The following is a 23,234-nucleotide window of genomic DNA, read 5'->3' on the forward strand; positions in this document are numbered from 1 at the left end:
GCGATTCGTATCCAATATTTGTAATTCTGTTAAACGTACGTCAATGTATATTATCCAATTTCACGTTTCAAAGGTAATTTCCATATCGCGATAAAAAGAACCCAAGTCCAAACGAAGAAGTTAAAATAATTTAACTGAGTTCAGAGATGAAACAGTGGTTCCATGTGCAAAACGTTTTATAATTTTGCAATAAAATGTACATTATGCGTATTAACGGGATTCAAAGAAAATAATATCGCGATACACTGAAATGGAAACGGGGTACGTGCATCACATAAAAGAGTCCGCGATGGAAAAGTGGAATGATTTCACGGTAATAACGGCAGAACATTAAATCAATCCGGTATGCGTGATCCCCGAGTGTCGCTCTCGATTCAAGAAGAGAAATTTGACTACTCGTTAAATGGGGAATACTTTAAAACTAATTTCTTGGAGGTCGGTCGCTTGTCCGTCGCGTTCTGCTCCGAATTCTTCGTTGCTCGACACCCACTTCGAAGTCAATTATTGGCGCTGGCTGATGCCGGCGAAGACGAGACGAGGGAAAAAGCAAGAGAGAGAACGAGCGGAAAGACCAAGAAAAAGCTCGAGTGGGAAACTCGAGCGGACGATACAAACCTTGTTGGGAGTTCGTGACCGTGAATAAAACGAATCCCTGGTTCGGCTGCGCCTGCGAATCGCCAAGATCTGGGCATATCACGTGCCACGGGGATGGTGTTTTCCCTCGAATTAACCCCTTCGCCTGCCTCCTGCCCTGCCTATTTCGCGCTACGCTCACTTAACCCGCCGACGTTGCTTCTCGTTCGAGACAATGCAATGGAGAGAACGAGGAATCGCTGTTTCTGCGAAAGTCAGCGACTTCCGAAAGAACCGTCGCGGCAAGAAAGACTCGCGCGGGATTAACGAGGCGGATATTTAGCTTCGGTCTGATCTACGAGCTCGCATGCGCATGTGCGCGCGCGTACGCGTCAACACTGATCTCCTCTGAAATTAAAATAGTTTTTTAAATTATAGTGGTTATAAATATAGAAAAGAAATTTACTGCTTCATTCTGTGTTACGTGAGTCCGCGAGTGGTCCGCGGCGCGGAAACGCGCGTAAACGACGTCATCGCGTAAATCACGTCGCCGTTGCGGAATTAACGGAACGGTATTCGTTTCGCGCTACCGTGACGTGTGTGTCGCGCATGCAAGAACAATTTTCCGGTTAACGTACGCGTATGCAGGCGTCTCTGGTACCGCGCAAAACGCACGTGGACGCGCATTATCCGCATTATGTGCGCGTATATCGGACAGCCGCATAACCGCAAACCAAGATCGTATGGCGCTACCTTTACTCGTTATCGTCGTTTCCGTTACCGAGGACGGATCGTTCCAGCATTTATCGTGTCTCTTGCAAGAGGAGGAGCGGGCGAACGGTCGGACTGAGAGGCGGCGGGTCAGCGCTTGTGTGTTTCGTTTGAAAATTTAATTTCTCTAATTAAAGTGCCGACGGGCTTTACCGGGGTGCATCTCCCGTCGTCCTTCCTCGTCTCTCGTTCCTCCACTCTTTCCCTGTCCACCTTGCTCGCCGACCGCGCTGCGTCCCCTTTGTGTCCTGGATGCGGGCCGCGCCTGCGGCCTAGCTTTTGCCGGAGTCACCCGTTTCATTAAGCTAATGAAAGTTTTCTTTGAGGATGATACGCCAAACAATTTTATTCCGCGCCACAACGAGCCACGATGCGTTCTTTCGGGGAGCTGCGTCGAAGCGCGTCTGCCCGATCGCGTTTGAGAAGTAGGATCTGATAGATCAGCGATATCCTATTCAGTGCGGCGATCCAACGCTCGACGAGATGCAGGACGCATCCGTGCGCTTCTCCAAAGTGCGAAAATTCCGTAAACTTTATCGCTCGCACCAGCGATTTCGCTATTTCACCGCGATTTATTTCTCGCTGACGAAAGCTCCGGTCTCGGCGCGAACGCGTGCGACTTTCTATCATTTTTCCATAATAATCGGGCGCGCGTTCGGCTCGTTCTAATCGATCCCGCTGACGACGCGCGTTCCCCTTTGAGGTGAAAAAATCAGTGTTAGTGGGAAGGCTCGAAATGGTGGTTACGCTTACATCAAAGAGCACAGGCCGCTCCTCGCCTCGTGGAAACTAACGCCGGCGGAATTCATTTCCATTTGATGGCCCGGCACGGTCGAATACGAAAGCAGCTGCCGGCCATGTGGTGTGCAAACGAGGTGGATTAATCGCTTTTTCCCCACCCGCGCAGCCGCGCGATATATCGCAACGACGCCTCATTCGCGGCGAGTCGCCGTATCGCGTTTCACCCCTCACGAAATTTCATTCCGGCAAGATTTTTTTTCGCGGCGCGCCCTTTTTCCAACCCCCTTTTTTCCCCTTTTTTCGGTCGCCCGCTCTTCGGACTCGTCGCGGCCTGCCGTGTATATTACAAAAATGCATTTTTTCCCAGCGCTGTAAAACAACATGCATAATGGAATGGTGCTGGCGGAAAATACGACGATTAAAGTCACGTCGGAAGAATTGTCTCTGTTTTGCTGCCCTTATCCTTGTCCTGATCCGCGTTAAACGACAACGATGATATTAGCTGGGTGTCCCGCTCGATGAGAACGGGCGATTCTTGCCCTTTATAACCAGAAGTAAGGTGTACGAAGGTGAAGCGTGATTCGCTTCGTTCTCCCTAGTGGAGAATGCAACTATGTAATGATCGTTAAACTCTCATCATCGGTCGATGAGTTCCGCTGCGTTACATTATGATCCGGTATCTCGATTCGATTCCCGCTTAAGATTTCGTCGTTCGCACCGTTGAACCGCGCCTCTGCCGCATGTCCCGGATGCGTGAATTTCCGTCGGCATGATTTATGATGGAAAAGGCGTCGGCCTCCCCGGAGACGGCGGATTTTGCGACCACGACCTGTTTTCGTTAGCCGGGAAAGAGCGGTTTAATTATTAACTACGTTGAACTCCCGCGCGACGTGTGCCGCCCCATTTTTTTCACTCGGCTCTGAATGAATCTCGTTCATCTATTTTTATTGGGAAGCACCACTGTTTTGTTAGCATGCGCTTCGTGCTCGATCGGTGAAAATTTAATACCACGTGAGTTTATTATTATTTAAATAATTAATAACTATGCAGAGAGAGAGAGAAATTTATGCCCCACATGCAATAAATTTTTCACTTGTACACATTTATAGATAGATGTAGTTTTATTTAACTATGTATTACTTTAATTAATTAATTTTATCTCTGCTTCTCTCCTTTACTGAAAGGAACGAACGTTGTAGATTAATTTAACTGCGGACGCGCATTAATGTTCATAGGACAAAGTTCTCTCTCTCTCTCTCTGTCTCTCTCTCTTTCTCTCTATCTCTCTCTCTATCTCTCTGATAGCTTTTCCTGCCCTTTACAATTTCTAAGACCCGCGAATGGGTTATTTTACGCGCGGAATGCCTCGTACCCGCTTTATCCGCAGTAATCAAATTTTCCCAAAATGTTACGACGCGGTACGAAAGCCGGCATTAAGATAATTAATTTGCAACGGACACAAGTGTATTAGGACGCATTAGGGTAATAGATATTTCTCCGTACACAAATGTTGCGCTTCGCGAGAGAGGCAGAGAGAGAAAGAGAAAGAGAATGAGAGAGAGATCACCGTCCCTCTCTCCATTCACTTTGCTCGCATTAATTTACGGACCCTTACGGAAGCCCTACTCTTAAAGAAACACCCTTCGTCCTTCAGCATTGAGTTTCTCCTTATCGACAAAGAAGCCGGAAATTTCTCTAAATTATTTTTACGCAACAACCACGTAGTAGATTGTAATAAATTACATAATAATAAATTGTAGCAGTTCCAAGATGATCCAATGGCTACAATCATACGAGCAACATTAAAGATAAATAAAAAGGATTGAAGGAACTCATTCCTCGAACAAACTGGATAATCCCTCGGATCGCCCGTGTGTATCCGCCGAGGGCGATTCCGTGCTCTATCTCGGAGTGTGTCGAGCTTACACCGTAGTTACATCAAAGTTGCGCGACTCATTGTGCAACTCCGCATAGTAGAGGACGACGACAACGACGACCGGTACCGATCGATTGTCATCGCAGCGCGCTGGCCTGGGCCCTCGCAAGCTCTCTCCAGACGTGCTTATTAAAGTCACCGATTAACGGCATGTCGGACACGGCACTATACACGAAGGCCGAGGCTTTGTCCGTTTCCACGTTAATCGAGCATAACACGATGGTGGTAACGTAGTGCCGTTCGATACGGTAGCCAACGCGGTTCTGCTTGAGCGGAAATGCCGCGGATACGGCGACAGGATGCCGGATGCCTCATAACGCACTACGTACATCTGCGATGTTTCCTTGCTCGGAACGCGGCATTAACTCGGCATTATCGCGTCCAGATCTCGGTGCCGTCACTACGGTGTGCGTTGGAGAACGGCCTCGAATCAGTGGCGATAAAATAGGGCTAGGTAGTAAAATAGGGGTAGTAGGCAGTAAAATAGAGGAAGCGAAGAAGGGAGTAAATATCGCGCAAGAGACGGAAATCACGCGTTCTTGTGTTACTTTGTGAACCTCGCGGCAACAGGTCTGCACGAGGGGAACGAAAGGTGCGGGGTCATTTTTGTCATGTAGTAATTTAGTATGTAATAATAGGGAATCTTCGTCAGATGAACAGTGCCATTTACCTTGTCATATTCTATGTAAATGTCAACAGCTGCGGCAACAACGCAGCAGTAGCAGCGGTAGTTTCTTGCATCGCGGTACACGGTGCGTCATTTAAAACTGACTTGCGAAGTGCGGGACCGACGAGAACACCGCAGCCGTGTTAAGTCGAGCTAGTGAATTCCGCTTTGTCACTGCTCATCGACATTCACCGTCGCATTCCACGGGAAAGCGCAGGCGAGTTTAACCGCGACGAGTGCACGCGAGGGAAAAAAGGAAGAGGAAACGCGGAAAGGAGACGAGGTCGCGCGGGTGATGGATCGACGGGTCGCGCTCTTTATTTCCGTTCTCGCGACGGTTAAAACCCGTCGCCGTCCCTTTGTGACAGCCCTGCCAATAGCGCGTCCGACGCGGAATAAGACGCGCGGCTAAAATCCGCGCGCGAAAATCGCGTCTGCGAAACGTGCGCCAGCAACAGAGCACTCGGTTATTACTCGGAAAACCATCTGTGAGAAGCTTGAGACCTTCAAGGGAGCTTTCGAACGCGCCGCGTTGTCGCAAATTCAACTTCCCGGCTTTTCGACTTTGTAGTCGCATAAGTCACATGTAACGTTTATTGCATGCAATTGGCTGCTCTTACATGTTTAACAAATTTGTTATTTTATTATTTCTTAAGTTATTTCTTAAACCTATCCAGCCACGCAAAGTAAGGGGAGAGTATTCAGGATCCTGGATATGCCGTGTTTCCTTACATTTCCGTTTGTCCACTTTCTTCTCCCCTTTTCAACGCAATCCGCGCATTTCGCAGTAACAAACCAGCAATCCACAACTCGCGAATTTTCCATTATCCGCTGTCTCCACTTCCGCTCCGCGGTGGCAATGGGTAAATCAGGGAAGCTTGCTGCGGCGAGCTCGAGAGCCGGTAACAGCGAAGCACCGTTTGACCTTCCCCCTACGTGCGCCACCGAGTGTACCGATCTTGTAATCTCGGGTGACGCGACCCTGCGGAATATTTTAACAGGCCACGCGGATGCACCTGCTACCCCTGCGCGTTATAGCGGACTCGCTTACCTGCGGCAGAAACAAGTTCCCGTCGTTGTCGCACCTTCAATGTTGCCACCGCTTCCTTCCGCTTTCTCTCGTCCCTTGTCCGTCACTCCTTGACGGATGGTGGTTAATGGGCCGATTTATTTCAGCCGCGATTAGCGACCCATGACGAGAAGCAGTGGCTACGGAAAGTTCGCCCACCGCTATTCTCTCTACGACCCCATCGTGCTCTCAATTCGCGCCACCTCTTTTTATTTATTACCGAGTTCTCCATTGAGCTCGAGGTCTCGCAGAGACGCTCAGAGAACACCTCTCAATGATCGTGCGATTCGATCGTCCGCGGGATTTCGACGCGATATTCATTTCAGAACGTGTCTCGGAAATCCGGCCGGCAGAAAGGGGAGGACTCGCTATTATTATTTATGAGCTAACGGTAAAACGGGCCGAGTGATCGATCACACGGATAATCCGGTGCCTTCCAGTCGCCGTGACGTCAATCACTCATGGGTACTTCTTACTGTTTTATGTCGTGGCGATAATACACCCATCGCCTTATCGTTTCGCCGCATCGATCACCCAGCCTTCGCCGTTTCAGCCGCTCCGCTGGCGCACATCGAATTTCAGAATTGTTCGGTACACATCGTTACAATAACGACCCGGCATCGCTTCCACCCTGTTTCCTCCTCCTCCGATTGCCGTTTCTCGTTTCCGCTGCACCGAACTGCACGCCGGTGTGCCATCACCTTTATTACATTGCGTCACGGTCGGTGGCTACGATATGGATGGGATCAGATATTTATCGAGAATCACTCCGAAATCGCTCTTAATAGCAATTTTTCCAACCGCATTTTTGCATCGTTACGTTACATAAATTACAACAAACGTGATTACAAAATTAAAAGGGAATTATAAGTTAATGTTTAATTATGTTATTTATTTGTTACAAGTGTGTGTCGTGATAATACTCTTTTCCGGGTTAAAAATAATAATTTTCAGCCGAAAACGTTCATGAAAATTGTTACAACAGATCCACGATATTTTTCTCAACTAGTCATCCTCGTGCGCTCGCCTTTTTCCCGCCGTTTCGAGAGGGTGGGAGACGAGAGGGTTGTTCTCCCGAGGGGCCCCTAGAGCATAATAAATGTCCGTCTATCTGGCCATCTCTTATTGCGTCCGGGCGATATGGTGTAAAGAAATAAAGTGAGGAAGGGGCCGCGAGGGCAAACGGGCGGCGGTGAGTTTCGCGCAAAAAGGAATAAGATGCGCGGGGATAAGACGTGGAACGGCGCACGAAGACAGCCGCTTATATGCAGCGCGTGACGTAGATTGCGGCAAGTAGGATAAAGGGAGGAAAAGGTCATTGAAAAAAGTGGCGCGCCGGGGAAACCTATTTTACGTCAAAGTCGTTCATCCCCTCGAAGAGGGAATTTTTAGTGTCGCCAGAAGATCGTAATGCTCGTGAGTTCTGTCGCGACCAGCTCGACCCTGAATCCCGCGTCGCATTATTCACGCGGAAATCGTCACGTTAAACTTGATACCGAAAATGATTAAAGTCATCATCTTTTCATCAAGGCGCGATCCTGACAAAATGGCAAAATTAGAAATCGGACGATAAATGTAGAACGTAGAACAGGGGAGAATGAAGCATAAGCAATCGTGGAACTGTTCGTGTGTGAACAAATCGGTGCACCCTCTAAGTGACGGTGACTTGATGGCGCTCGCGCCATCCATTGTCCAGCAGCAGTTGTAAAAGCGGACGATGCTTACGGCACACAGATCGGAGAAAAAGCTCGGCAGTATCAATAAGGTGCAAGATGGTGGCGAGAGGGGCACGGAAGGAGAGATAAAAGCGCCGCACTTATTGCTAAATCATGAACGAGCGGAGTAGTAAGGCGGCGCGACGGTCTCTTTACGGCGACGCAAAAAGACATAGAAAATGGTCACGTAGGTCCGGGAGGAACACGGGTAAATATAAAGAGAGAATAAGAGCTGGAGAGAGGGATAAAAGTGGAAAAATAACGAGGGCGATAGTAATCCGGGACTGTTTAAATGTCCGCGTTTGCGAACGCATTAGCGAAGGTTGCACATAAAGTTAATGAAAATATGAAGTTAGTGGAAGAGAGCGAAAAGAAAAAAGAGAACGAGTACGCTGTAAATACACCGGAAATAATACTCGAGAGCTAAAGCTCAAAAGAAGATATAATATAATACAATACATTGCCGGATATATGAAGGTAATAAGAAAGGAATTATAGTTACATGATAAATAATTCTTACGATACGCGATAAGGAAAAGATAAGTTGGAATAAAGTCCAAGAGAAAATACAGGTACTTACGTACGCGCTACGCTTTTCAGTTACTCGGGTAAGCTAATGCTGAACGCGCTTTCCCAAATTGGTTACCGATTCAAGCCCCGACAATCGCGCAAGTAATGAGATCCAAGAATAGCGTGGAAAAATAGAGCGGCGGAACGGAGAATAAACGCGGAGAGAGAAAACGCGAGGATCTCGCGTAACGTTACAAGGTACATCGGTAAAGCCGGCATTCAAATGTCGTTAACTGCGGCAAAGGATTGCGCAGACGTGCAATCGTGCATGCGGAGCATGCTGCAAGAGGCTGGGGAGGGAAAATCACATAAACGGATCCGGACAAATCGCGGAGAGAATGCAAGGGAAATGCGAAGTGAACCGGAATGGCGAACTAAGGGGATGATGATAATACTTGTAAGCTTATAAAGTGGCACGCATGGCAGTCGGCTTATACCGCGGCGTAAGGGCCGCTTTTATTGCGGCTACAAATCGATGGCGCTCGCTCGCTCGTTCTCTTAGCTTTCTTAGATAAGGGAAAAGCGAAAGATAAACGCGCGGCCAGCGGATGGAGGCATACTAAAAGTAAGACAATATAAGTCGGGGGGACGGGGCAAGATAAAAGAACGAGAGTCGACTTGGAAACTCCGTATAACGCGGCAGTTGTCGTATCTTTTGCTCGTCGCATCGCCGTCCCGTCGTTGCAGTTGATGCAATTTTCGAATGCGGAATGCGGCATTACGAGAATTGAATTACATGGAGATTAAACTATGCAAAATAAAATACATAAAGACTCGAAATGGGAACGCGGCGTAGAAATAACTGTGACGAAAAGGTGGAACTGTGTATTAGCGTGAGTGCAATGATATTCCTATATAACAAAGTTCGGCAGGGATCACTTTGAACGGATAAGAAATGAAAAGCGTTGTCATCGTTAACGTTGACGTGAAACGCGAGATACCGGCCGGGTATTGTTAGGGGCATTAAAAGAAAACGCATAAGATACGGAACGCATAAAATGCTCCCTCCACCTCTTCGGCTGTAAGAAGAGTCTTGGCGCAAGAGATTGAGATAAAATAATGCGGGGAAAAAAGCGGCGTGAAAACTGAAACGAGGAGAGACGTAGATGGAAACGTGACGAGGGACATCGAGTTTCTGAGGAACGAGGAGTGCCGTCTCGCAGATACGTTTTGCGTCGAACGATACCGGCAAAATGGCACGTCGTAAAATCACGAATACATCACAAAGTTCATTTTTACCAGCTCCTCTATCGACATACATCTCATTTCCCGCATCTCTCACCCCTTTCCTCCTCCTCCTCCCTGTCTCTTTAATTCTCACAGCAAGAAACGCTTTAGAAGAGGAGCTTTAGAAACAATATTAAACAATACGATGTTGAGTGTGAACCATCTCAGGACGAGAAACCGTCAAGATAAGCGCTCTTTAAAAATACGCTCTTTAAATAAAAATTTTTATCGCAATTGTGGAGATTCTGACAAAGTTGGAAATGTATAAAGGCGCGAGGGAGGCTAATGCGGAGGAAAACAGCCGTGAGGATGGATAAGTCGGCGAAAAATAAAATGGTCGAGGCAAGAGACACGGGGCGCCCGCGGAGCAGCCAACTCGTTGTCTCGGGGAAGAAAGGCTCTCTCTTGACGGTGTTCCGCTTTAAAGATAACGAAGCGAGTTCTTCGCGGAACAAAGCTTGGTAACCGTCGTTGCGGCGGTCGCGCAGAGTGTTTGCCGAGGCTGTCTCCAGCAGTGCGACAGGAGCGACAGGTGGCTCCGTGTGCCCGCTTTTTCACCCCTTTCTCACCATCTCTCTGTCTCTCTTCCTCTTTTCCTCTCTTTCTCTTTCTCTTTCACTCTGCCGTTTCTCCATCCGTCATCCCCTCCCGATTCTGCTCCCGGGGTTCGCTCGCACCGTTGGCACTCGCTCGGGGGTGTGATTTAAAGTGTAAACTTAAATATTCCAGTTGGTACCTTCGTGCAAATAGATTTGATATTAATGGAGCTTCAGCACCTCACCGCGAAAGAGAAAGAGAGTGCGAGATATCCGAATATCCGCCGCGGGAAATTCCAGCGGCGAATCGAGCCATCTTGCTCGCGATGCATCTGGCGTGATTAATATATAAGAAGGAATTATAGAGACGCGAATGAAGTTCTTGTAAACCGGAATGAAGAGTCGAGATTACGCGTACAATAGCGAGCGATGAACTTACCTGCCCATCGTGACGGAACCTCCCGCTCGCGAAGAAGTCTCAATCCTTCACGCCTGATTAATTAATTCATCGGGGAGGGACAAACCAGGGGAACAATGAAATATACCGTCGTATATTAGAGAAAAATAAAGGAAGCTTTATTCTTTACATACCATAGCAGGCGATACGAGTCGGCCGCGCGCCGTCGACGTGAACGCGCGCGTCGCCGACGACGCAGAGATATAAACGAATATCGGTAGGAAGATCGGGCTGATGGGGGTCTCGGGGTACACGGTAAGAGTCGGTAAGAAGGGGTCTTCCTTGTCGTGCGGGGTCGTATAATACACACACCGTCGTCTCCATCCTCGCTCGCACCCTCTCTCTCGCCTCGCCACGTTCTCGCTTCCTCTTCCTCCACCGTCGTCTTCGAGTTCAGGTCAGGTCACGCCAGGATCGCTGCGAGTTTGTGCAAATTCGTAATGGTCGTCGCGTCGCCCGGTTGCAGCCTGAGAGCCTCCTTGTACGCCGCTGCGGCCTGCTTGTACTTGCCGTTCAGGTGTAGGATCGCGCCGAGATTTGTGTGGCTGCGGGCCTCGTGCGGCCTCAAGCTGGCCGCGTGTCGGTACCAGACCTCGGCCTCCTCGCGACGATCGGCCTGTCTGAGGGCCGAGGCCGCCGCGACCGACAGCTCGTAGTCGGAACGCGACAGCTCGGCCGCCCGTAGCTGCTCCTCGGCAGCCTCCACCAGTCGGCCCTGCGACGTCAGGAACAGCCCTGGAAATTTTCCAAGCAGACTGCGTGACTCGCGCGTGCAAGCGCCTTCGAGAGTGCCTCGCGCGTTCGATCGTTTGTGCGAATCGTGCCATCACGGTTACTTGACCGCGACGTTAGTTGAGTGAACCGTTAATGTTACCGTATTGTAATTTGAAATGCGTTACTGATTGGATACGAATCGAATGTCTGAGCTTTCCTATGGATTAGATGCGCGTCAGTGGTGCAGCAAGTGGAAAAAGGGACGCGTGACAGACGGCGCGCGTCTACCGATCGTGCGGAAAATCGGGGCGAATTAGCGCGCGTCTTCGCGACGTTGCGTGCCTCGGAATTTCAATAGCCGTCGGTTTTACCCTCCTGCATCTCGATTTTCATCCCCATTCCCGCCCTGATGTCTGGAAGCCCCTTTTCGATTAGCCTGTCCGCCTCTCTTTCCGCTCACCGGATCCACTATCGTCCCGCGGAGAAATATTACAACGATATTTATAGCGGCCCGACGAATTGGCGATCCTCTTATCTTCCCTTCTTATTAAGCGAAAACTCTTCGAATCTTTGATTTTCTCTCGACGCGAGCCTCCCTTTTCGTTCACAGTTGGAAGAAACCTCGAGGATTCCTTTTCAGAACGGATTCGGGAATCGGGAATCAATTATACCGTTGTTACAATAGAGATCTCGGCCACGGCGGGGAGCACCGAGTCCTCTCGAGATGGACTACGCTCGCGGCGAGGGTGCAAAGGCAAAGGGGATGCTTAAGAGAGCGTATTTCATTGCTTTAATAATGAACGAGGATCCCTTATCACCAACGGCGACGACTACAAATACGGGTATTAGATATTTAAATTGCGATGCGGTCGAGAGGCGGAAGGACGAATCCCGATCCGTGGGGGCGAGAGGGGGACAAAGGGGACGACAATTGGAAAAACGGGACGCAGGCAGCAGACGTCATTTACTGTCGAATACTGGGTGACGATAACGAGAACGACGATGATGACGACGGCGAGGAAACGGATGCTTTCCCGTGGTCGCAATTAAATGAATCTTCGGTCGCGCCTTACCGTAATGGTGGTGTACGCTGGGATCGTCCGGCGCCAACCTGCGGGCCCTCAGGAACCATCTTTCTGCTTCCAGAACGCGGCTCGACTAAAGAGAGACAAAGCAGAGGCGACTCGTGAGCCACCGCGAACTCGATAGTCCCGTCAGTCCCCCCTCCCCCTGGCGGTTGTTACCGGTCGAGGAGCTCGTTCTATTACATTGGACAACATTTTTGGGAGTATTATATCCGTTAGATTGTACCACACTGAATGTAAATTGAGCTCTGAAGGATGATGTGAAGTGTAATGTGCGATAACATCGAGAAACCCCTGAATTCTCAAGTAATGAATATTACGGTATATTTCGGAAATGTTTTTTTGGCTTCTTTTTATTGACATTTCCGGTGCATTATCCATATCGATTGAACCGAGTGTCGCGGGAAAAAAGGTGATGTCTGATACAGGAAATGGGCGAATTTACATTCAGCGTTGAATTCCCTAAAACACAACTTTATTTGGTTTCCTAAAAGAGCTCTATTTGACAAATAAGGACATTGTCATCCGTTATCGCGGCCGAATGGAGTTTATCCAGAGACCACATGAATAATCGACACATGAATATACGACGGAAATATGTATGTAAGTAGTACCGTCTAGATACAAGCCGGGAGGAGCGGGGACTTCGTATCGGCCCAGAGATATCCTTTCTATTTATTGTACTTTGTCGCCAGTGCTCGACGCGTAATCGTGCGATAATCATACGTGTCTCGCAGAGATTTGCAATGAAGTGAAACGGAATAAAATAAAATAAAAGTGACAGCGAACGGCGATGATATTTAAGAGCGAAGCGACTACTTACGTTTCGTGCCAACAGTTTCCCATAAGTAATGTGCGCCGGCACGTGATCGGGCTGGCTGGCCAAACTCGCCTGGAACCACCTTTCCGCCTCGGCGTATTGTTGCAGCCTCGATAGAGTTTCGCCCAGCAGATTGTACACGCTCTAAAAGAAAAAGCAGACGATGTCGTTACGATTTGGACGTTACGTCTTCGTTAAAATACTTCGGGATTCCCGTTGATATCCCGAATCGCCGTCTCGTTTGATCGGGCGAACGTCTCTTTTAACGAAAATTCGATTACGCGTCGTCTTCGTGTGTTATTCTTTTTTTGCGTAAAGCGTAATTTTTGGGTTGGCCAAAAAGTAATTACGTTTTTTTTATATAAATAAAAGGCGAATTTTTCATGGGAAACAAAAACTTTATTAAACAATATATTGTCCATTTTGTTTGATTATCTTTTGCCATTTTTCAGGCAACTTCATGATTCCGCGCTCAAAAAAGTTCTTATCTTTTTCAGCAAAAAACAATTCCAACAACGATTTGATATCCTCATCAGCAGTAAAGGTTTTACCATTCAAGGCGTTTTGCAAAGAACGAAACAAATGGTAATCTGATGGTGCCAGGTCTGGCGAATATGGTGGATGTGGTAACACCATGGTAACACATCCCATCCAAGCTGCAACAATTTTTCACGAGTGACCAAACTTGTACGTGGTCTAGCGTTATCATGGTGAAACACAACACCTTTGCGATTCACCAATTCTCGACGTTTCTGTTTGATGGCATCATTTAATTTATCCAGTTGACGACAGTATACGTCTGAATTAATGGTTTGATTCCTTGCAAGCAGCTCAAAATACACAATACCTTTAAAATCCCACCAGACTGACAGCATAATCTTTCTTTGGTGAATATCTGCTTTTCAAGTGTTTTGAGCAGGTTCATCACGCTTGCTCCACGATCTTTTTCGTTTGACGTTGTTGTAGACGATCCATTTTTCGTCGCCTGTTATCATACGTTTCAAAAATCGATCATTTTCCTCACGTTTCAAAAGAGAATCGCAGATGTCAATACGCTTAGTGAGATGAATTTCTTTGAGCTCATGTGGTACCGAAATATCGAGCTTACTAATGTATCCAAGTCGTTTTAAATGGTTTTCAACACTCGATTTCGATATGTTAAGATTCTCAGCAATCTCTCGTGTCGTTAAACGCCGATTGGAATCGATCAGTGCCTTTATTTTGTCATCGTCAATTTCGATTGGCCTTCCTGAGCGTGGTGCATCTTTCACATAAAAATCTCCAGATCGAAATTTAGTAAACCAATTTTGACACTGCCGCAGTTTTAAAGCATCTTCGCCATATACATGACATAACTTTTTATGAGCTTGCACAGCGTTTTTCCCTTTTCGGAAGTAATAAAACAAAATATGACAAAAATGTTCTGTTTGATTTTCCATTTTGAAATCGACGGCAAACAAACAATTGTTAACGAAATCGTGTACTTTCTTTTTGTAAAACAAGCTTGAACTGTGAGTTGTTAACCTACATAATGAATTTGCGGTTTAGAATGAAGTTAGTTACATTTCAAGATATGTATGTCCATCTATTAGACAAAAACGCAATTACTTTTTGGCCAACCCAATAGATCGCTCTTCGAGATCGCGGTCTATTTGTATTTAAATGAAGAGTAAGAACCTGCCGCGCACCTTTGCACTGTGAAAGCTTAATACCGAAATCCCAAGATTTTTCGGCAATTTACGTTATTACAAATTTCGGTCACTGGACTTTTTTGCGTTTCCGCGGGATTTAAAGAGCCGTACATTAAGACTTAATCCCGCCCCGTTCGCTCCACACTACTTAAATATGCAAATGCCGGTTGAGGAATGTGCGAAGCGGGTTTTTAAAAAACGGGATGCAGGAATCGGGAGGAACTACGCTCGTGAGAAAATCATGTTTGGATCGATGTGCGAACCGGTTCGTTAGCTTACTGGATGTACAAATTATGTTGATGAATTCGACAAGTAATAAATTTGTCGACAATTAATTCACAAAGCGCGACAAATTGCCGGCGACGCGCGCGCGGGAGTACATGTTTTAATACGTGCTACGTACAATATAATAATAAGCACTTAATTACCTCCAATTTGGAGGATGTAAATCCGGCGTAACGCTCCAAGTGCGCCACTGCTGCCTAATTAATAGCGCTTCAATGCGAGGGATCATGTTCGAAAATTTTCATCGCACCCTCGGGCAAATGCGCCGTTCATTTTGACGACGAATAAACAGGGGTCAGGAACGGAAAATAATTAAAATTGAGGGAGATCCTCACTTCAGGAAGTGTTCCGCGATTTTCGGGGACCACCGAGTCTCAGAATTTACTGCTAATGAGCGACACTCCACCGAGCACTAAGATTCCTCCGAGTAACCGCGTATTCCATCAGATCCTCTTGAAGTACCTTCAAAAAAGTGACAAAACCAACTCGAAATTTCACGAGGGGTAACGAGGCTCCACACTTCTCTCTAGTTCTTTGGAATATCACGCACACACTTTTCGCACACTCAAGAGAGGAGTGACAGAGCGATTGGGAGCGTCACGGGGGCGGCTAACATCGAAAACCTTCTTCCCGGGCACACACGGGAGACCGCAAGCCACGTCTCGGAGTTGTAGTAGGCTAAAACTTTTATGATTTTGTTCGAGAGGCGGCCGCGGCCGTCGGTCTCGGCCGTTGGGGCGAACTCTTTCACGGCGGGGAAGACAAATGGCTGGGTGCGAGCGAGAGACGGGAAAAGAACGACCTCGAATATCCCCGACTCAGTCGTCAGACTCGATTGCCTCGTGATTCAATGGATCCTGTGGTTTACCCGTCGCCCCATCGCGGAGGTCTCTCACGGGGAATCGCCGGCATGCAATTTCACGTATAGCGAGCTGCGGGTAAACCGGGAAAATCGTGACGCTAATTGGTATTTTTATTTCGGGGCGTTGTGCGTACGCTCTCGCTCTGCGTATCGGAATAATCAATAGAAATTTCATGACTCGGAGACAAAAATCAAAATGCCATCTTGCATTTTCGCGTGATCATCTCAGCGTGATGTTTCGTCTGCGTTACTCGGAGGTGCTCCATCTCGCTGGCAGAACGTTCGCGTTTCTTTCGGCTCGAGCGCGTGATTACGCTTGCGACGAATGTCGCCGGTGCTTTGTGATCGTGATCATTACTTTTCGCCGCAAAAACGCGCGTTGACGTCTGAATGGGAAACGAGTGACGTATCGCGAGCGGAGTGCAACGCGCGTCAATGCATCGTCGCGCAAAGTCAGGCAAAGCGCAAAGCAACCGGCTCGCATCGCTCCCACTGTGCTCGTATTGTTCCGAGTCATTATTCACTTGGACTACTTTTCAAGGATGTGGCACGTACTTGCTTAGGTATAATGCTCACTCGAGCTCGCGGCTCATAAAGCGATGCCTCTGCCGATCGTCGCGGCTTTTATGCACCTGACGAGAGGTTCTCACGGCTTTCTGCGCCACGCTGAGAAATAATGATCGCATATCACATGCTATTTACCGTAATATCACGGTATGCGTCGACAATGCAGTGGCGATATTTCCATGAGCGAGTGTAAGCGACATGGCCTCGGAATTATTGAAGGCCGAAAATTATTGAAGATTACCGAAAATATGTATGTTCGAAAAATGATGGAATTGCGACAGTACATCGATTTGTATAGCGTAAAAGTGATTTGCCTCTCTACGATACGTTTTATTTCTCTCTCACGTATAACCAAGCATTTTGATAACATAGAGTTAGCTCGAAATTGATCGGAACGAGACTTTACGTGGCAATACACGCACGAGGCCGAATTGCAATTTGTTATGATCTTCTCGATTGAGCGTCGATGAAGTTTGCGCACGTGCGTGCTTTCGCAATTATGCATCTCATCTCGTCCGAGGAGCTTCGAAATTTCCTGTAATTACAAAATATCCAGCCGCCGCGCATTCACCGCGTAATTACTCCGGTGCCCTCCCATCATTCATGTTTACATTCATGTCGCAGTCGAGTATTCGGCAATTTCGAGCGATTGGTCGGAATGTCTGTACCACGGCGCAGTTCGATGAATGTTTAATCAAGCTCCGCGTGGCGGGAGTTCGGACGTGTACATCGGACGTTTTGACTTTTCGAAAAATAATAGGGCGTATTTTTTTTCTCCCCCTGTTTCCCTCCCACTCCCGGTCCTGTCATCGGCGCATCGGGCCGGCCGGTTCGCGGGTGGTGTGTACATTTCTCGGGCGCCGTGAATTAATATCGCCGGATCGATGAATAGTTAAGTGGACGTCCGACATTGTCCCGGACTGATATTAAACCGATCGGAAACGATGTGGCACGCGCATTAGCGAGACGCGTTTAAAATCGCATTACTATTAATTCCGTTCCGAATGATTGCGCGCCACGGTATGCAATCAACGGACAAATGTCGATGTCAGTTTTCGGGGACACCATGTCGGCGAAACGGATACCATCGTGGGTGAGAATCAGAGAATAAACAATGCAATCAATCGTTGGTACTGTATCATAGCTCGTGCGCACGTTGAGCATCTGGCATCGATTTAAGAACTTCCTCTCGCGATCTCCCACGGGAATCTCATGAGAAGTCTTGACAGTACTGGAAAGAGGAATAGCTGCAAGAAATTAGTCGCGCAAAGCACTGGATCGCTGCTCGTCGTGAGATTTCGCGGAATTAATACGACCGACCGCGCAAAGAATTTAATCCGCGATGCATTTGATCCGGCCGATAATTACGTCGAATCGTGCACGAAGTCATCTCTGCCGCTAATGCAGCACATTCCAGATTCCGTTGATTGCCTACGCAATGGAGAGAGAGGTGAGGGAGAGAACGGGAGAGAGAATGTAAGGGATGCAGATGGCTGAAGACGTCGCGACGTCGTCGTGTCGTCGTCGTCGCTATCTGCATACCGCCTCGCGCGATGGAACAAACAATTAGGACAGCGCAAGCCGAACGGGGCAATTAGACTGACTGACTACGTTCGAAAGCCGGCTAAAAGGAAGGATATACGCGCGATAGACAAGGGAACTAATCGCTGGGAATAACTGGATTAAAGCGATGCATTGCACGCGCCCGCCGAAGCTCCCCGGCGCTCCTCGAGCGGTTTACGTCTCCGTGTGAGACGCAGAATCCCTCTGCTTCGCCCGCAAGTCGAAACCAAGTTTGCGGCGTGATCGTGTACGGAGCATGAAGATTGACGACAATTCGCGTATATATATATATATATATATATATATATATATATATATATACACAGGGTGTCTCGGATTTTAACCGACAAACTGCGGGAGCATATTCTACTAGTGGAAATAAAAAAAAATTCTTATATCGAGTTTGCTTAGAAATGCTTTATTACAAAGTTATAAACCAATATTGAAAAGGAATATGAGATAAGTAACAACGGAACATAGTGTAGAATTTGGAAGGTCGAAGATGTTTATGTTATGTGTATTCACATGTATTCATGTTCACTATGTTGAAACGATTCAGTATGATTGTTACTTTCACAACAGTAGCTGTTAGATTTCAATCGTCGTGTCAACTAGCAATTACTATCAGAATGCCAAAAGTGTTTTCAAATGAGGAATACACTGATATTCATTTCGTGTACGGATTCTGTGACGGAAATGCACGAGCTGCCGTACGAGAGTATCAACGTAGATTTCCTAACAGGAGAGTACCAGATAGATTTAAAGCAACGAATTACTAATTCAGTTACTGAGATGCAACAAAATTTTCAGGAATGTCGTATTGTAACAAATTCTGTACTACGTCGATGTCTAGCTTGTATCGATGTGCAAGGACAACATTTTGAAATGCTAAATGTCACTAAATCATTGCGTAGATAATTTTTATTTTTGTGAAAAAATCCGTTGTTACTTATCTCATATTTCTTTTCAATATTGGTTTATAACTTTGTAATAAAGCATTTCTAAGCAAACTCGATATAAGAATTTTTTCTTATTTCCACTAGTAGAATATGCTCCCACAGTTTGTCGGTTAAAACCCGGGACACCCTGTATATATACACACATAGATATACTATGATTGTTGAAATCGTCGAAAATAAAATATAATCTATATTAATTAAATAAATAAAGAAAATAAAATCTATACTAATTCAATAAAAATAAGGATCCAACTTATCTTTCAGTTTTCCCACGTGATCGTATTCGGACGCGCTAATCTTTGCATCTTTCCGCTTCTACAGGATCATAAAATCGCTGCGACTAATTTCTCGTGGTTTTTTGCGGGAAACGCGCAAATGCGTGAGCGTCAGTGCTACATAGACGGATTCGGAACACGTGCGTGTGTAAAGTCGCGTAAATTAGCATCTGAGGCGAAATTCTCCGGCGTGGAACGGAAAAGTTTCGGCCGCGATATGAAACTTGGACGAATCTCGCATCTGTTCGGTAACTCGATAACAAACGCGCTTTTGGGCGCAGGGAACCGTTCCCGGGAACGGGGATTATTCGTCTCGCGGACGTTCCTCGGAGGAGAGAGATTTGGCAAAGTCTCTGAATGGAACAATTGGACGGCTGATTACGCGGCAGCGCGGGAGGTGCGCGGGATTAATTTCTCCTCGTAATCTTATTGCCGTCGCGGGGGTCCTGCTTTGCGACGGCTTTGATGTCGCACGAGCGGAGCTGTTTGGTGCTACGATCAAACGGCGCTTGCGCGAACTTTCCTCGAGAAGTTTATTTAGACGAAGCGCTTTTGATGCACTCGCGAGCGTACCTCGACGCACATCGAGATTCAACTTTAATTCCGCGAGCATGTGCAGTTATGAAGATCTCGATCTAATTTTACTCAATTGAAGTCTCAAGCGGAAAGTGACCTGAAGGCGTTTGTGGAGCGAGCAAATTCGAGATCCGCGAAAAAATGGAGCAAAGTACTTGTCAAGATATCGTCAAATTGTTGTTATTAGTACGGTATCCGGTCGGGCGAATCAATAACGCTTTGGTCTTTCATACAGAAGGATCAGTAGCATGACGTAATAGTCGAGTAATTTGATCGATTGCAGCTGGTGGGTTTTACCTAACCGATATTGGGCGGATTACGGTTTGATCTCATTTCGGGCTCTCACTCAATGCGGGATCCTGCCCCATTATGCTATTAATGATTTTCCGGTGGCTTTGCAGAGGACAATGGTGCTCGTTGTATTTATACCGTTGTGTCGCGGGTTTGATAGTGAGCCTCTTGAATGCATCGACGAATGTTCTCTGGAATGCAATCACAGTCTCTCGCAGACTACTTGATTCGTAACGTACTTTAGTTGCATGCGCGCTTTAAGTTGCACGCTTTAAGTTAAACTTTAAGTTAAATATTAATGTAAGTTTAATATTAAAATGCTACGTTACTCAAAATATTAATATCGATGAAATCACTTATTAAATTGACGACATTCATGATTATAGCTAACTGTGTGATTATAGCTAATATTCCCTAGATACGAATGATCTTTATTTGAAAAAAATAAAAAAGGGAAAAGGGAAGAGGTAGTGCTGATTTCCTCGGCGAATTTTCGGAGGATTACGATTAGGAGATGCGACCTCCTTTCCGAAGGGAGATTCACGGGGGCGCCGCCGCGCCGCTCGTAGAGTTTCATCCAACTTTCCACGGGACAACGTCGCCAGCCGTGCGCCAACCGAGAAGAAGAGAGAGAGAGAGAGGTTGAGAGAACGAGAGGAGAACCGAGGGCCATCATGATAAAACATCGGGAACTGGCGAAACTCTGGTGTAATCTTGCCGGCGATGTTTTACCGCACGGGTTGGCACGTAGGGGGTCTCGGGGTGCACCTATACACACGTACATGCAACACACGTATGTGTGCATGTATGTGTGTGAATGTGTACGTGTTGGGCCGCGCGGCATCGTAAAGTCCTGGGAGATATCGCGTCGGCGATTAGACCCTCGTTTTGGGAACTAAATTTCTGCGGGTTCTCCGGCTCTCTTCTCGACTCCCTTTCCTCCCCCCATCATCCCTTTTGGCCGTTCCAAAGCTTGGGACTCAGCTTCGAAATCTAGGATCGAAGATTCAGGCTCTTTTGACGCGGTCTTTCCTCGCGCGCGCAATTCCGCTTTGCTTTTTGCCGTAAAACTGCTTCGGATTCTTCGCGATGATCATCACCGGCCAATCGCAAGCGTGATTGAGTAATCCGTCATTTATCCATCGACTACATTGATGTAACTCTGTTCGATTTATCATCGCGCGGGACGGAGCGAAATGTGCAAGCAACGAAACAGCGACGAATCCGCAAGATGGTGCAACCACCGCCATCACCACCACCTCAACCCCCGGTGTTCTCGCTTTACTTCTTTCGACTTTCGTGTTTGTTCGACTACGTAGTACTACCCGGGCCCCGTCTCCTTCCCTCTTCGCTATTCCGCGATCCCTTCGATAGCACATGGCGCAAACTTTCGGGTGACTTTCCGCCGTAGATAGGCAAGAATGGAGTTTCGCCCCGGGACGACTGGGTGTGAGTAAGTAAGTTTCTCGTCGTCGTCGTCGTCGTCGTCGTCCTCGGCTACTGAAGAACGGCTGTCGGATGGATTTGCGACACAGCGGACCGTCTTAATCAACCTAGCGCTGATCGATAAGTTGCACCACCGACGACAGTTCGTCCGCCGTCCGTCTGTCCGTTCGTCGGGCTATGCCCGCTCGGAATTAAATTTCGTCAGCTGGCAATTTGCGATTTATTTCGAATGCAAATCGCCGGAGACCGCTCGAAACGGGACCAGACCGGGGCGAGACGAGGAAACCTCGAGACGACTTATTTCTGTCGCAGTTGAGTTTGAATATAAAAAAATAAATATTATTCTCTCTCTCTCCCTCCGAGATAATATTTTTACCTCCGTTCTCACAAACAAGTTGCGACTCGCACGAAAATATTTCCCGGCCAGATAAACGTTGCACTCACCCCAATCACGCGAAACGAGACTCACTCCTCATGACTCCAAGATCCCTGAGCGAGTCCGTAATCCCGCGGCGCGATGCACAGCCGCAAATTTCACGAGAAAGAAGAAAAGAGAGAAAGGAGAGAAATCCGTCGCAACATCGCGATGGCATCGGGAACAAAGGGCGATGGCGAGGCGCGAGGGTGCTTAATTCGCGCGAGTGGCACGCCCGCGCGGAATTCCTTCTGCCTCTTTCTTTTTTTCCTTTCCTTCCCTTCCTCTTTCCCTTTTTTGCGAAGGTACGCGCGTGGAAGACCGACGAGGAAAGAGAGCAAGGAAGAGAACGGCTAGACGGGGGCGGTCGGGGGGAGGGAGGAGGGAGGATGCGGCACAATGGGTGTTCTTCTGGAAGATTAAAGTGCAGCGGCGGCACGGAGCTGTGTCGGGCAGCGGCTCGTGTTAAAATTAAAATTGTGCGCAAAAACCGTACGGAGAGCAAAGTGCGCGAGAGCGGGCGAGAGGAGCGAGGGATGCTCGGATAGAAGAGCGGACGGGGGGCCGGTGGGTGTTGGCTTGTAATTTAAAAGCTTCTCGCTGTTTTTCGCATGGCCCTAAGGAAGCCATTAGGATCCCCGCGGGCGAGAGCGGTAGGTGGAATAACGTGCAAAGTACATCGCCGCGCCGGTAGCGCATTCTGCAATCGGGGGAGTTCTTTCCTCGGTCTCCCTTTTTTCTCTCTCTCTTTGTGGTGATTTTGAAAATACATCTCTGATTTCTTCGCGTCTGCGGTGCGATTCGATTGTTGATTGTAGGACCTGGCACTTTGGCGCAATTACGACGTGCCAAGTGATGGAAGTTGTTCCGTTTCATTTCTCAAGTTTTAATCTTCCGCTTCCGAGAGCAAGAGCGAGAGAAAAGGTTGCACGACAGTTGTTATTTGATGTTTACGTTACGAAAACAAATTTGTTCCTCTTGTTTGGAGATCGTAATTCAAGGTCGCAAAAGCCTCTTACCCGTTTCAAAGAATCACTAGCAAATAATTGTCGGGATAGCTCTTTAATCGTTTAATTCCCGTCCCGCTAAAAGTTCAAGTTTCTTGACTCGTGACTGTTCGCCATCGATCTTGTCACAAATCGATGGTACCAGGAGAGATTAAAGCAAAGAATTAAAGCTATCATCATCCCATCGAAATTACGAGCCGCTCTAAAAAAGGCGAACAGTGAAAATTCATCCTTGCGAGTGCAAGGACCGAAGCTCTGCATGTCGCACTGATGAATAGGATTGACGCGCGAAATGATGACTGCATGACTGTACAATACATCTCCAGGGGTGCGACGTGCACCCTGCGGTGCGAGGGAGAAGGCAGCAACACGTAAAGCGACTGCGGAAGAAGGCGAACGAGACGAAAGAGAGCAGG

At 47.6% G+C, this 23,234-nt stretch overlaps 1 protein-coding gene across 3 annotated transcripts in view; it reads right to left on the reverse strand.

The window, feature by feature from the left end:
• Positions 1–10,357: 10,357 nt before the first annotated feature.
• LOC105287628 (transmembrane and TPR repeat-containing protein CG4341) overlaps positions 10,358–23,234 on the reverse strand; it is a 187,383-nt gene continuing 174,506 nt past the window's right edge. Inside the window, exons 8-10 of one of the 3 annotated variants that reach the window (XM_011353273.2) lie at positions 12,885–13,025; positions 12,050–12,134; positions 10,358–10,997 (exon numbers count right to left, since the gene is read on the reverse strand). In XM_011353273.2, the coding sequence (XP_011351575.1) occupies positions 10,666–10,997; positions 12,050–12,134; positions 12,885–13,025 (558 nt within the window). In that variant the 3' untranslated portion in view covers positions 10,358–10,665. Of the gene's footprint in view, positions 10,998–12,049; positions 12,238–12,884; positions 13,026–23,234 lie in introns of all 3 variants that reach the window. The other 2 variants (XR_003406588.1, XM_011353276.3) reach the window with 2 other exon arrangements.

The sequence above is a fragment of the Ooceraea biroi genome, chromosome 5 (genome assembly GCF_003672135.1).
Source record: "Ooceraea biroi isolate clonal line C1 chromosome 5, Obir_v5.4, whole genome shotgun sequence".
Classification (NCBI taxonomy): domain Eukaryota; kingdom Metazoa; phylum Arthropoda; class Insecta; order Hymenoptera; family Formicidae; genus Ooceraea; species Ooceraea biroi.